Consider the following 16,072-nt stretch of genomic DNA (forward strand, 5'->3'; position numbering starts at 1 on the left):
TCGCTGGAAGTTCAGGGACAGTCTAATTTTCTCCAGTTTAAGAAAATACAGGATATCTCTCATCCAATGAGTATGGGAGGGAGAGTCAGGAGATTTCCAATTCAACAAGATTAGTCTCCTAGCCAATAAGGTGACAAAGGCCATAGCATCCTTCTTAGCTTTAGGGAGGGAAGGCAAAGAAGGGAAAACCCCAAACAATGCACCAACAGCACATGGTTCTACATTTTTCCCTCGATATCTCTGACAAAGAAATGAAAATTTCTGTCCAATAATTGTGGAGGCATGGACAAAGCCAGAACGCATGCATCAGGTCTGGCGGAGCGTGTTGACACTATCACAGGCTGATACATTCTCATAAATTCTAGATAAGCGAGCCTTGGTATAATAAGTATGATGTAGTACTTAACATTGGATAAGAGAGTGTCTCGCACAAAAACGCTTCAACATCTCCTCCCAAATCTCCTCTGATATGTCTTCCCCCAAACCCTCCTCCCAGCTAGCTTTCACACGGTTTAATGACTCTGGGCGTAACAGACAAAAAAGCGCCAATGCACAACAACAACAACAACAACAACAACAACAACAACAACAGATACAGACACATCATTTCCATATTATGGAAATAAAAAGCAATAAAATCAAAGTTATTCATCTCTTGATGCCAACAACTGAAGTTCAAAAGAACAGGATGTGAATTCCATTCACTTCACTCCATTCTGTAAACCTGTGATGTGACAATAAAATCATTCTTTACTTGATGTAATTAGCATGGCTAATTCATTTAGTTCGAAAACAACACAAGATGGAATACTGTCAAATATGTTTCTGTGTTCCACACTTTATTCATGCCATTAGAGAAGTGCCTGCAATGTCCTGAAACTCTCAACCAGTCCCATCTTCCTCGCACTCATTCACATCTAGATCAGTGGCTCTCAACCTGTGCGTCGGGACCCCAAGGGGGGGGGTCACAGATGACAGTGAAGTGAGAATTGAAGGACTTTTAATACCTTTTTAACACCTAAAAAAATATAAAAAAAAGACAATTTCTTCATCAAAAGTAATCAACAAACTACACTATAAAAATAAAAACTGGTCAAACATTGGCCAAACAATATAAGAAAGAGGCCAATTCTTTTTAAATAGCTGATCTACAAGCTATTGAGCTTGTAGATCTGCTATTTTCGCAATATTTATCTGTGGAACCGAGTCAAACAAAATGTAATGCTTCAACTCCTACATTCCAAGTGCTTATCAGAGTGGGGGGTCCCAGTTCAAATATGATTATTTTGGGGGGTCATGGCCTGATAAAATTGAGAACTGTTCAAGATAATAATGCCAATGAAAGCAGCAGGTGTTATTAGGCAGCCTCTTTGCATAACAAAGCCAGCTCAGCTCCTGCTGTGATGTTTTTGGATGGGACTTGCATTGGAAACGCTGGCAATTTGGCAAGCCTTGAAAACCTGTGCCTCTGTCCATGGAATCAATGTGGTTACCAGGGAAACAATCATTATGTGCTGTGAAACAGGCACTGAAGAAGAAAAGCTGGAGGATGCATCCTCCAGAGAAGACAAGTGAAGTATCATCCACTAAAGCAACAGACCCACACACACACAGCAAAATCCGGGGGGGGGGAAAAGAAGAAACTCGAAAAAGTGCTCCTTTAGGTCAGGTAGGTTATTGCAGGCCAGCAATGTTTGAAATACACCAATCAGGATGGAAAATCGGATAGATCCGTGTTCATCACATGATTATAGAGATAATGTGTACCAATTTCCGTGATGTTTGGACAAAATCTGTAGGAGTAATATCAAAACATTTGTTTAGCAAAAATCAGCCTCCTGGTGGGGCTATAACAGGACAATGTGAAAAGGGTGGCATGTCGTCCTCGACCTAGTGGGAATGTGCGTGTAAAGTTTCACGGCAATCGGATACTGCGTTTATGATTTGAGGCATTTTGTTCAAAACAAGTCACTCCTGCAAACTTTACATGCTAATCTTAGCCAATCAGGATGGATTATGAAAACTCAGACAGATCCGTGTTGATCACATGACTATAGAGATAATGTGTACCGATTTGCGTGATGTTTGGACAGAATCTATAGGAGTAATATCAAGAAATGTGTTTTGCAAAAAGGCCAATGTGAAACATTTGGGGCAGAGGTTCTGCTCTGGCATTCAGGGAGTTTCAGGTCAATCGGGCCAACGGTGCCGGAGATTAGATGTCCACAGACGGACGGACACACAGACAGGGTGCAAAACATTAAAACATTAAAACACACACACACACACAACACACACACACACACACACACACACACACACACACACACACACACACACACACACACACACACACACACACACACACACACACACACACACACACACACACACACACACACACACACACACACACACACACACACACACACACACACACACACACACACACACACACACACACACACACACACACACACACACACAAAGAGGGCGGCCATAGCTGAGTGGTTAGTGAGCCCGCCTAGGGAGCCAGAGGCCCTGGTTGCCCCAGGTTCGATTCCAGGCCAGGTCATATGTGTCGATGAAATGAAATTTGTCCCTGAGCAAGACTCTTAACCCCTAATTGCTCACAGGTTCTCATTGGAAACAAGACCGCAAGGACTTAATTGAACGACCTGTTAAAAAAAGGATTATCCTTTACACACACACACACACACACACATTTGAAATATTTATTCATGTCCACATAAACAGAAGTACAAGATGTACAAAGGACATAAACACTGCAGTTACAAAGTGCATGTAACGCAGAGCATTGTTACATACAAAACAAAAGATGGCATATTTGTCGAACACAGCGGACAACAATCATGGGTAAAGGAAACAACGCCTCCTCCAAATTGAGCGGCTTTTAAGTTTTGCAAGAATCAGCCTCCTGGTGGCGCTATAATAGGGCAATGTTGAAAGGATGGTATTTGTTCCTCAACGTAGTACGAATGTGTGTGCAGAGTTTCACCCTCATCACATGACTATAGAGATCATGTGTACCGATTTGAGTGAAATTTTGATAAAATCTGAAGGAGTAATATCCAAAACTGTGTTCTATATAAGTTGGCAGAGCAAAGGTTTTTTCTTGGCCTCTAGGGAGTGCACATACAAAGTTTTACACAGTTCGGTGCTGTTATTAACCTGACTTCGCACTCAATACCGCCCTCATCTGGCTGAGTCAGGTTATGCTGTTATAGGTAAAAGCACGAATCGGCCTGTTATAGCACCACCATGAGGCTGATTTGAAAATTCAAGTGACATTTCTTCCTCGGCCTAGTGAGAATGTACGTGCAAAATTTCACGGAAATTGCATGCTGTGTTCATGATTTGAGACATTTTGTTCAAAACGGAGCACTCCTGCAAACTTTGGAAGCCAATCTTAGCCATTCAGGATGGAATATGAAAAAGCTGAAATACCTGTTTTGTTTAATGACTATAGAGATACTGTGTACCGATTCGTGTGATGTTTGGACAAAATCTGTAGGAGTACTGTCAAATTTTTTTTGTGCAAAACGTGGGCTCCTGGTGGCGCTATAATAGGCACCATGTGAAAGATTTGGGGCAGAGGTTCTGAATTGGCATCCAGGGAGTGTGTGTGCACAGTTTTGTTGCCAACAGTGCCGGAGATTAGCTGTCCACAGACGGACGGACACACACACGGACGGACGGACGGACGGACGGACGGACGGACGGACGGACGGACAGAGGGCAAAACACTCTCTCACCATGCCTTTCGGCCTGGCAGAGACAATAAATCTTAAGTCATTACATTCACTGGACTAAATTAGATGTGATAAAAGATTATTTACCATGGTCCATGGTTTAAAAATAATCTATTTTAACTCTCAGAACCTATTACAACTGAAATTCAACTCAACTTCAATGTACATTTCTATTCTACAGCTTCAAAAAGTTACACTCATGGTTCTGATACTATTCAAAAATGTCTGAGAGTGATATGAACAACTTGGAGCAAATAATCTTTATGGTTTGATGCACCGGCTACTAATACTTTCCTCACAACAGTATGTCAGCCAGGATCGGTTTGCATTCCAATGAACCCTGACTGAATATGGAAAACAACAATTGTAACCTGAGACATACATACATATGCTGTATAGAGTACATAATATCCATAAATGTAACCACACAAAATATTTGAAAGAGAAGAGTGGTAAAAACATCACATGACGTCATCCAAGATCAACACAAACCATGAAGTCATTATTATTCCTATACAATTGATGAAGCTCCTATGAGCATGACGACTTCCACTAAACAGGGAATGCTAGCGTGTAGAGTAGATTGTAATGTATGATCTGAAGATGACATACATAATGTGTAAACAGCACAGCGGCTCACCTGAACGAGCTACACGTTGTGGGAGGTATTTATAAATCAGAGGGGAAGATCAGTGACTGCCTGGCGGCCTGTAACCTCTACCAGCGGTATTATGTCACAGGATCTGGCAGGATCAGCAGACAGCCTTTGCGCGACAGAAATAGCCGATCTACAAGCTCACAACGTGTCACTATGCGGCTTGCTGTGAACTTGTATATCTGCTATTTTTGGTGTGCGACACCATCATTCGAGGCTTATGCCATACTCAACAGGCGGGAAACCCAAAGCAGGTTGTTTCTCCCGCTTGTTTCTCCCAACTTAAAGGAGAATTTCGCCCCACGTTATTCTTACCTTTATTATGACGTTATGATATCCTAGGACCTAGGATGAGTGGTACAGTACAGAAATTCCATAAGTCCATAATGGAGTTAAAACCCCGCGCCTATGGTGCTTGCTTTAAATCGCGTATTTTAATAGCTTTTTTTATTATTTTTTCTGGAGAGATCTGATGTTTACAGTGAGAGAACACTATGTAACCTGTTGTTCTTGAATGCGCTCCGCCGTAAGCCACGCTTTGACGACACTTCCGGTCGGGCGCCAGAAGTGTCGTCAAAGTGCGGCTTACGGTCGAGCGGTTTTTAACTGTGGCGGATCCGTTATGGAGTTATGCAATTTCTGTACTGTACCATTCGTCCTAGGATATCATAACGTCATAATAAAGGTAAGAATAACGTGGGGCAAAATTTTTCTTTAAACTGACTGTTAAAAACTAGAAAAAGTGCTCCTCGGAGCACAGGTCTCCGCCAGGTCAGGTAGGTTATTGTGGGCCAACAATGTTCGGAATTCACCAATCAGGATGGAATATGAAAAATCGGACAGAACCATCTTGATCACTTGACTATAAAGATAATGGGTACCGATTTGCATCATGATTGGACAACATTTGTAGGAGTAATACAAAAAAGAAAAGTGTTGAAAAAATCGGCCTCCTGGTGGCGCTATAATAGGGCAATGTTAAAGGGTGGCATTTGTTCTTCAACATAGTGCGAATGTGCGTGCAAAGTGTCACCTCAATCGGACACTGCGTTCATGATTTGTGGCATTTTGTTCAAAACGGGCCACTTCTGCAAACTTTAGATGTCAATGTTAGCCAATCAGTAGGAAATATGAAAAATCAAACAGTTCCATCTTGATCACATGACTATAGAGATCATGTGTGATTTGTGTGAAATTTGGATAAAATCTGAAGGCTTAATATCCAAAAATGTGTTTTACATAAGTCAGCCTCCTGGTGGCGCTATAAAAGGCTAATGTGGAAAATGCAGGGCAGATGTTTTTCCTTGGCCTCTAGGGAGTGTGCGTGCAAAGTTTCACGCAGATCGGTGCAGTTATAGTTAAAAACACAAATCAGCCTTTTATAGCGCCACCATGAGGCTGATTTGAAAAATGTCAAGTGGCATTTCTTCCTCGGCCTAGTGGGAATGTGTTTGTGAAATTTCACGGAAATCGCAAGCTGTGTTCATGATTTGAGGCATTTTGTTCAAAACGGACCAATCCTGCAAATTTTGGAAGCCAACCTTAGCCAATGAGGATGGAATATGGGAAATCGGACAGATCTGTGTTGATCAGATGACTATAGAGATACTGTGTACCAATTTGCATGACGTTTGGATCAAATCTGTAGGAGTAGTTTTTGCACAAATCTGCCTCCAGGTGGCGCTATAACAGGCCCATGTGAAAAATTTTAGGCAGAGGTTCTGAATTGGCATCCAGGGAGTGTGTGTGCACAGTTTCGCAGCGTTATAAAATAACAATATATTGCCCATTTTCACCCAGCCGTTTCGCCATTTATATATGTGTATATATATATATATATATATATATATATATATATATATATATATATATATATATAGAGAGAGAGAGAGAGAGAGAGAGAGAGAGAGAGAGAGAGAGAGAGAGAGAGAGAGAGAGAGAGAGAGAGAGAGAGAGAGAGAGAGAGAGATATCCAGTAAAGTACAAATGCCTCAAAAAGTGCGGTACTTGAGTACATGTACTTATTTACTCACCTCTGTAATTTAATTCCATTCCATTCAGGATCCATTCTCTTTTGGACTCCTCTTAGGACATGATTATGTCTCCTACAGACTACTTTACAGGTCACACTTGGACCATTGATAGGCAGGAGTAGGCAGCTTTAGCTTTGTAAAAGGTGCGAATGGGCCAGCCAATGTATCACTGCAGTAATGTGACTGGCGGCCGGCGGCTGTGTCTATTGTTGTCGGAGCAGAATTCATTTTTCTGGCAAATCTTCACTGACCGGGCCATGGCCCCACTGGCCCTCATGACGCTACGCCAGTGATCGGCGCTGCCAAGTGGGCGCTAGAGCTGAGGCCGCGCGCAGCGCGGCCGAAGTTCTAGTAATTAGAATTGACTAGACTACAAGGAAATTCAAACATAGCAACTGATGGCTTTCTTACTTTTGTTGTCGTTGTTGTCAAAGCTACCTGGGTGAATGTGCAGAGTCTTGTTGTTGCAGAAGTCTGTTTTGCAGCAGTTCCTTTTAACAACGTTAGGCATACGGGAGCTGAAACAATAGACATTTTCAGCCTTCATTTCTGCAGGTGACATGCAGGACCTGTCCGTCTTTTCCATCCCATCAACCAGCATCACCGAGCTCCAGCATGCCCCGTCGGCCTCTGTCTCACATGTGTGGTTGGTAGTGGACAGGGCCAATCTTGCCGGAGATTAGCTGCTAACACATGGACAGGACACACGGACACACGGACACACGGACGGACGGACAGGGGGTAAAACATACTCTCTCGCCATGCCTTTCGGCCTGGCGGAGACAATAAGCAATGCTGTCTTTCCTTCACCCAGTACTTCCCTTTTTACTTTCTCACTCAGTCCCTTTCAAACAACCACAGATCAGTAAGACCCACTGAAATCCTGAACCAAACTCACACCTAACTTGTGTTTAAAAGCCAAAAGAACAAGGCAAATCCTCCTACTCTAATTGACGGCCAAACTCATGGAGGCTAAACAAGTCTATGGAGGCCGGTTCCAAGCACACACATGGCCCAACTAACTCCACATTTCCCCCCCAAATTCCTCAATATTCTGCCTGTAACACCAGATGCTTCCCATACCGTTACTCTACTTGCACGATGTACAATTAATATGAAACGCATTATGCCCCAATACTTATGCAAATCACTTCGCCAGCTCGCAATTTACTTCCGGATGGTTCGTTTCACCAAACTGAGCACCTTTGCCACATCAGTCAAACGGGAAAGAAACAAGCGCTGCCGTGGTCTATGCAGACGAGCCCAAATGCGCGCCCAAATAAGACCAAAATCGATTATACAAAAGGCAGACCTGGCAATGCAGGCTACGCCAATCATGTGACAGAGATCCACAAGCTATGGGGTAGAGACGCCATGTGCCATACACCGTATCTTAGCATCAACGAAAGCGCTCACTCTCATTGGTCGTGTCATCCTGAGGCCAGTTTCCAGACAATGTCATTGCAGTCTTCGCAGAGAGCTTGCCGTCGAGCTCAATCACCCTCACCCCTGGACAGCACAAGGCTTTTAGGTCACTGCAGCCTGCTACTAATGTAACCAATGTTTATGTGATTAGTGGCTAACGCACTTTTACCGTAGCATGTAGCTAACGCTAACGTGGCTAATGCTAACGCTGATGTCGTGACTCAAACGGCTATGTTAAACATCTTATCAACAACCTGTATGAACGTTAGTGTGGTCAATGTCATCAATGCTAACTAATTGGCCCGTTGAACAGTGTTATTTTTGTGTATTTTGTGGGTTTTTGTGACACAATGTCACGTCCAAATGATCACCAGCCTTGGAGAGACACAGTGCGGCTGCAGAGTTCATGTGCAACCTCTAAGTCAACATGTTGAAAAATCTTTAGAAAACAGCTGATCTACAAGCTCACAACAACTCGCAAAGCCACACGTTGTGAGCGTGTACACCGGCTATTTTAAAATAGCCAAAGTATATAGGGATACAGACAGTGGTTAATGCAGGTTTTGTAATAATTATATACATCTACAGTTTACAAAAGGACAATATTTGCCTCTGAGATGTAGTCGAGTAGAAGTACAAGTACTGAAAATTGAAGATAATCCATTAAACAAATGTACATTATCTATCTATCTATCCATCAGCATAAAACGAATATTCTATCTATCTATCTATCTATCTAACTATATATCTATATCTAGCCTGTCTTTCTCTCTGTGAACACATTACTTAATAAGATGTATGATGATTCATTATATTATTATATGATTATTAGATAATGATTATACGTGCCACATGATTATTATAAGATCATATATCTTAATCAAATATAATAATCATATGATATAATTAATCATCATATAAGTTATTAATAATTATAATAAAATAACAATATATTGCCCATTTTCACCCAGCCGTTTCGCCATTTATATATGTGTATATATATATATATATATATAGAGAGAGAGAGAGAGAGAGAGAGAGAGAGAGAGAGAGAGAGAGAGAGAGAGAGAGAGATATCCAGTAAAGTACAAATGCCTCAAAAAGTGCGGTACTTGAGTACATGTACTTATTTACTCACCTCTGTAATTTAATTCCATTCCATTCAGGATCCATCTCTTTTGGACTCCTCTTAGGACATGATTATGTCTCCTACAGACTACTTTACAGGTCACACTTGGACCATTGATAGGCAGGAGTAGGCAGCTTTAGCTTTGTAAAAGGTGCGAATGGGCCAGCCAATGTATCACTGCAGTAATGTGACTGGCGGCCGGCGGCTGTGTCTATTGTTGTCGGAGCAGAATTCATTTTTCTGGCAAATCTTCACTGACCGGGCCATGGCCCCACTGGCCCTCATGACGCTACGCCAGTGATCGGCGCTGCCAAGTGGGCGCTAGAGCTGAGGCCGCGCGCAGCGCGGCCGAAGTTCTAGTAATTAGAATTGACTAGACTACAAGGAAATTCAAACATAGCAACTGATGGCTTTCTTACTTTTGTTGTCGTTGTTGTCAAAGCTACCTGGGTGAATGTGCAGAGTCTTGTTGTTGCAGAAGTCTGTTTTGCAGCAGTTCCTTTTAACAACGTTAGGCATACGGGAGCTGAAACAATAGACATTTTCAGCCTTCATTTCTGCAGGTGACATGCAGGACCTGTCCGTCTTTTCCATCCCATCAACCAGCATCACCGAGCTCCAGCATGCCCCGTCGGCCTCTGTCTCACATGTGTGGTTGGTAGTGGTACACAGCTGGCAAACACACCGCAGTGCTGAAACACACCACACAATATTACCAAAGTTATTACACAAGTTTACACATACAGCATTCCCCGTGGGAAGGTTTCTCCCTCTCTGAGATCCACACTGCAGCTTCAACATTTTCTATTCTGTATGCATCATTGAAACTTCCTTTGACACGCAAAGTATTAAGCAATTTCAATTCAAAGCTTTATGGGCATGAGAAAACATACGTTTACATTGCCAAAGCAAGTGTCAAAATATTATAAAAACAGTTGAAAACATTACGTATTAGCTTTTGGAGACAAATAGCAGCATTTTTAATGATGAAAATAATTTTCAAAACGATTTAAATAGTATACAAAAAAAGCCTCAGATTTGAAATGCATTTAAAGATAGCACCTCTGTTTATATGTGCAGTAGGTCTAGAGGTCTACTCGGGACACTCAATGGTTAGTAGTCCTTAGGGTGGTTGTATTCCATTGGCTAACCTTCTTTTATTTAACACTTCACAAATCTTGCTGCTGTGTTCGCACATTGTTGTATTTCTCCCAGTAGGTATGGGAGTTTTTTGTCGTTGGTCATGTTTTCAAACTCACTTTGGGTGTATGTAATCTGTGGGAAGTATGTATCTCTGATGTCTTGGTATAGTCTGTCTTCCCTTGGGAGTGGGGTCTGTCTGAGAGAACTTTTCTCTATTGCAAGGCTGTGTTCACTGAGTCTGTACCTAGTCAAGGCTTTCCTAAATTTTGGGTCGTTCACCCTGCTCAGGTATTCTGACAATGCATATTCTCTTTTTAGTGCTAGATATTATTCCATTTTGCTTTGGTTTTGGGTTGTCTCTTGGGTTGTCTCTTTCCAGTATGTCAGGTAGCTTTCGAACTAATTGAATTAAGTATTTGACTGAAGGACATTAATAGCAAAGTGTCAATGTGGTTTCTATGGTCTTTCTCTAAAGGGAATGCCTGGAATGGTAGGAACCAGAGTAATGCCTCTTAGTTTAGCACCCAGATAATCTTGTATTCTTCTTGGAGCCACTGTCCTTCTTTATTTGATAAGGCCATGAGCAATAGGAATGCATTTGGCCCTCACAGACAGGACCTGAAAATCACCTGGGTTTTATTTGCGTCTTGGTTCTTTGACCATATAACATGCCAACATGGGCAGCACTTCAGAACTTATTAGTACATATTCTCAACTGAAAAAAGTCACTGCTTGTGTCAGTATGTTCCAATGAACAAGAGTGATACAAAGAGTGATACTGTCCTATACTGTACATGCTAATTAGTAGGCTAGTTAAAACTTTTGCATCCATTCCAATTACACTTTCTAGAGACAATACATCTTCTAGGCAAAGAAATGGCTGTCCAAGTAAAATCACTTGTTTAATCTCTGTTGATTTGAAACTTCACTTGTCCTTGTTCATGCCTGAGAGACACTTAAGTTTTGGGTCTTACACAAACCTCTCAGCTTCTCCTTGATGTCTGTGATAGGAGGATGAATAGGGCTCATCCACTCCCAATTGATGTTGTGTACTACAGTATATAACATAATATAGAGCCCTCAAGGGAAAAGGATATATTGCCCAATTTTCTACATTTAAACAAGTGATGGGTCTCACACAGAGTGACAAGAGTGAGTTAGTTTATTTTATTTCTCCATGTCTTTACAAGATCCAGAGACTGTCTTGTGAAGACACTCTTGTCACTCTGAGTGCAACTCATCACTTGTTTAAATGTCATTGTTCTAAGAGGATAGCACACCAGAGGAGTCAGAGCGCGGTGGTAACAAAAAGTTTACCAATTTTCTACATGCCATTGGGAGTTGTGGCTGCTAAGCTTACTTCAATTACTTTATCACCACCAATTTGAAGCTACTGTGTGTTGTTTACAACTGCCAATGTGATTGTGTTCTCTAAACAAAGTAGCCTACATAAGAGCTCTTTGAAAAGCCACAATACACCTGAATGTGCAAAGAGACACTATTATATTACTCACTTCATATGTAACCACTGACTCATAATGAAGTGTTGTCTGTCTGTCTGTCTGTCTGTCTGTCTGACTGACTGGGTGTTTACCATCACATCTAAGCACAAAAACGCATTAGTAAAGATAATAAGTGCCACTGATTCAATGTAAAGTAGAAGAGGCGTAGCCTACCAGTGAAGGGAAATCAATTTCTAATAAGGAACTTAGATCTACTAATGAATATAATAATTTCAAAAATGCCACCTGCCTCTCATACTGTATGTAGGTCTATAACACCTGTGCTACCACTGTGCAATGCAGTTACAGATGAATCTACAACTTTGTTCTATGTAGACCTTCTGACCATCTATGACAATGATCACACCTATCTCCTTGTCCCAAAGGAAACATAATATGTACAATATTATTGTAACAAGTAACAACGCCTGTAGTCAGTGGTGGAAGAAGTACTCAAATGTTTTACTTAAGTAAAAGTATCAATACCGCAATATAGAAATACTCTGTTACAAGTAAAAGTATTGTATTAAAAATTCGGGTCATCGCCATGCTAGCTTGTGATGGACATTTTTGACAAAATTCTATTTTTGCCATGGACATACAAAATGAGTAGACAAACACATACAGTATAGAGAGCTAGCCCTAAATGACCATTACAGGTCTGTAACTCTGAGAGAGTACAAGGATCCTTGAAAATAAAACGTTTGAGAACCACTGTACCAGTGGACTACTAATGTCATAGTATCATAGTCATAGTAAATCAGTGTCTTTATTTTTGGGTCTTTTTCTGCCTTTATTTGAGAGGAAAGTAGGCTGACAGGAAGTGGGGAGAAAGATGGGGGGGTGACACTGTGACACACAGCAAAGGCCGACGGGATCGGGAGTCAAACCCGCGACACGCTGTCAGACTGGATTACCAGCCTATGTGGTATGCGCCTGGACCGCTAGGCCAGCAGGCGCCCCAGTGTCATACATATTCTGAAGAAAACCTGGAGACTGACATTCAGTAACTGGGTCTTATTATCAAAAATAAAATCTAAAATATGCCACGCCCACGGACCAGGCCAAGTCTTGCCACGGACACATTTGTCTGTGTACGGACATATTAGACCCCTGCAAACAGAGAGACCACCAGCTCTAATGAACACGGTTTGCCTCCTCTGGCTGCCAATCAGCAACACCTGCGCCTGATTAGAGACCTTAAATAACCTGGCCAACCTTGGCCTTGACCATGCCCAGCAGTGACGTCATCAGAGGAGCAAAACAACAACAGGAATCATGTGGCTCTGACAACGCCCAGTGGTGGAAAAAGCACTCACATTTATTTTCTTAAGTAATAGTACCATTACTGCAATGTAGAAATACTCTGTTAAAGTCTGGTAATCTAAATTTACTTGAGTAAAAGTACAAAAGTAAAATAACTAATTATGCAGAATGTCCTGTCTCAGTTTTCAAATGTATAAAATGTATCAAAATCTTTTGAAAATAGCAGATATACAAGCTCACAATGTGTCGCATGATCCACATCGCAACGCATTGTGAGCTTGTAGATCTTCTATCTTCAAATGGCCGAAATATATATAGGGCTGAAGTGGTTAGTATGTTTTGTAATAATAATCAAAATCGACAAAGTAATATTTGCCTCTGAGATGTAGTGGAGTAGAAGTAAAAGTACCGAAGATTTGAGATACTCCAGTAAAGTAAAAAATACCTCAAAATTGTACAGCACTTGAGTAAATGTACTCGGTTACTTTACACCACTGACAACGCCTTTGTACAATCTCTGAGTTACAAATTGATACATTAACACTGAGGATTTTACTGTGCAGGCACAAATTGGCAACTCATGGGTTCAGGACTGGCATAAAACATTAAAACTGAACCTGAAGCGTTTAAAAGGTGCCCTTGATGGCCTAAGTCATTCAGTGGCATAATTATCCATGTCACGTGCAATATTCTAAACATTGGATCAGTTTTCATTGGCATGTATTGTAGCCTGCCCTATATACTTTCCCGTTTTTTTTTCTTCTTTGCTTTGCCAATGTAAACATATGTTTTCTCATGCCAATAAAGCTCCTTTGTATTGAATTGAATTGAATTGGCTACACCAGTGGTTCTCAACCAGTGGTCCGGGGACCACCAGTGGACCTTGAGGGGGTTCCAGCTGGTCCCCACCTAAATGATGGAGAGAGTTGGTAACGAAATGGACCCTTATAGATCTTTAACTCTTGAGTGTAAAATGAAACCAAACCGACCCTTTACTCTCAAGAGTAAAATTATTGTTAAACATCTGCATTAATTAATTAAAGAATTGTTCTTTTGATCAACGTTTGCCTGTTATCTCTCCTATGGTAGTGGTACCACATCAATACGGCATGGAATGGCGGACAAAATCTTATCCAACGATAACAAAATATTCTAAGACTTGGGTCTGAGAGTCTAAATCTCATCAAATGGTGACAAAAGGTCCATTATTACCGTAAATAATGGACCTTGATATGAAAAGGGTTGAAAAAACTTTTAAGACTGGTGCTCAGCTATAATACAAAAAAAATCATTTTCGAGCATTGAATAGCATAGTGATTTTTCTCACTCTATTATTATCTTTCATCAAGGTCTCACTTCTATTGAAGTTTGCTGTACTGTCAGTCAGTCACCATGACATACAGTAGTGTGTGAGCTGTATCATCTTGGTTCTTCACCAAGAAATAATAAGGAAAAGGGTCGAAAACCACTGATATATGGTTCAGTGGTTCACTGGCACTCCGCTATAAAAAAAGATAAATCATTTTCGAACACTGAATAACATAGTGATTTTTCTCACTCAATTAACACAGATCTTTCGTCAAGGTCTCACTTCTATAGAAGTTTGCTGTACTGTCAGTCAGTGACCACGAATGACATACAGTAGTGTGTGAGCTGTATCAGCTTGGTGCTTCGGCAAGAAATAATAATCATAACCATGTATATTTGTATTGCACTTTTCATTCGCAGGGAATCTCAGAATGCTATTAGGCTATTAGTTAAAAGGTATATTAATTAGGACATTTTAATTAGATACATTCTAAGTAGCCTAAAATACAGTAGGATATGTCAAACAAGTAGTCCTACAATCATTACAAAAACTATATACTAATATATATAGGCTACTATAACTATTTGGGGAGATTATAGATTATATAGGACAAGGAGATAGGATAATTATAGATAGCCTAATTTACATATAACGGTAATAGCGACCAAGTCTTTCACTCATGAACTTTTTCAGGAGAAATCAAAGCAGTTAAGGAAAAAAAATGTCTATGTAGTATATCATTCTATAAAATTACAATTTACGAAAACGTATTACAGTATCAGAGGAACAGCCAACAGGCTGCACTATAGCGACATTAAGTGGAAGCAATAAACAAGCTGAAGTAAAGGGACATTTACAAATCAACACAGTAGTGATAAAGTTGACCAGACTCCACACATAATGAGATATGGGCTACATTTCATATAAATGAAAGCCTGCTCCTAATTTAAACGAGAACTATAAGTTCAATCGTCGAGAGTGGGTCCCAAACAGTGGGTCGGGACCCATTTGTGGGTCGCGGATCCATTTTCGTGGGTAAATATCCCTTTATTTTTCCCCAAAAATTATATTAATAGATATATTTTTTTCATGAATGAAAACCAAAATACATTGATTTTTTTTTAAAGAATTTCATGAATAATAAAATTCAAAAATAATAAAAATCAAATAAATCCCATAAATTAGAAAACTTAATGTCTAAAAAGTAGTAAATATCCCTTTATTTAAAAAAATAATAATATATATATATATATATTCATGAATGAAGAAAAAAATTCAAAGATTTTTCTAGAATTTCATGAATAATTAAAAAAATCTAATAAATCCCATAAATTTGAAAACAAAGAAGTAGTGAAAATAGCAGATCTACATCTGCTATTTCCACAAGCTTGGGTCCCGGGGCAAACATCTGATTAAAAAGGTTTGGGAACCGCTGGTCTAGAGACGATCTAGAGTCCAGAAGTATACAGTACCTGCTGTCAGATGTGCGATGGACAGGAAGATCAGCGCCGCCTCCATGGTCCTGGTGCTACGAGTCATGGCTGGAGGAGCCGGAGAGAGGGAGACGCATCTGGTCGCTTCCTCCGGACGCACTGTGTGTGTCTCTACGCTGCTGTTCTAGCGAGAAACATACTTTTGGAGGCACGTCCGTCAACCATGATGCATGGACGATGGACATGGACCGTCCACATTGCTTCGATTTCTTCTGAGAAAAGTGAATACGCAATGGGATTCGCTCCGCCTCTGCTCGTGCCTCTGTCGAGACTACTGGAGTTTAAGAGGATTAACGCTCAGACCACAGTCAGTGGTGGAGGAAGTACTCACATTTTTTACTTGA

The 16,072-nt window shown here is 40.7% G+C and overlaps 1 protein-coding gene across 2 annotated transcripts in view; it reads right to left on the bottom strand.

Moving 5' to 3' along the window:
• Positions 1-15,814, bottom strand: part of acvr1c (activin A receptor type 1C) — a 31,000-nt gene extending 15,186 nt beyond the window's left edge. Inside the window, exons 1-2 of one of the 2 annotated variants that reach the window (XM_080413042.1) lie at positions 15,708-15,814; positions 9,462-9,707 (exon numbers count right to left, since the gene is read on the bottom strand). In XM_080413042.1, the coding sequence (XP_080269168.1) occupies positions 9,462-9,707; positions 15,708-15,774 (313 nt within the window). In that variant the 5' untranslated portion in view covers positions 15,775-15,814. Of the gene's footprint in view, positions 1-9,434; positions 9,708-15,707 lie in introns of both variants that reach the window. The other variant, XM_080413041.1, reaches the window with a different exon arrangement.
• Between the last annotated feature and the right edge of the window lie 258 nt (positions 15,815-16,072).

The sequence above is a fragment of the Gymnoscopelus braueri genome (assembly GCF_963280865.1).
Source record: "Gymnoscopelus braueri genome assembly, chromosome: 18".
In the NCBI taxonomy this organism is placed as follows: Eukaryota; Metazoa; Chordata; class Actinopteri; order Myctophiformes; family Myctophidae; genus Gymnoscopelus; species Gymnoscopelus braueri.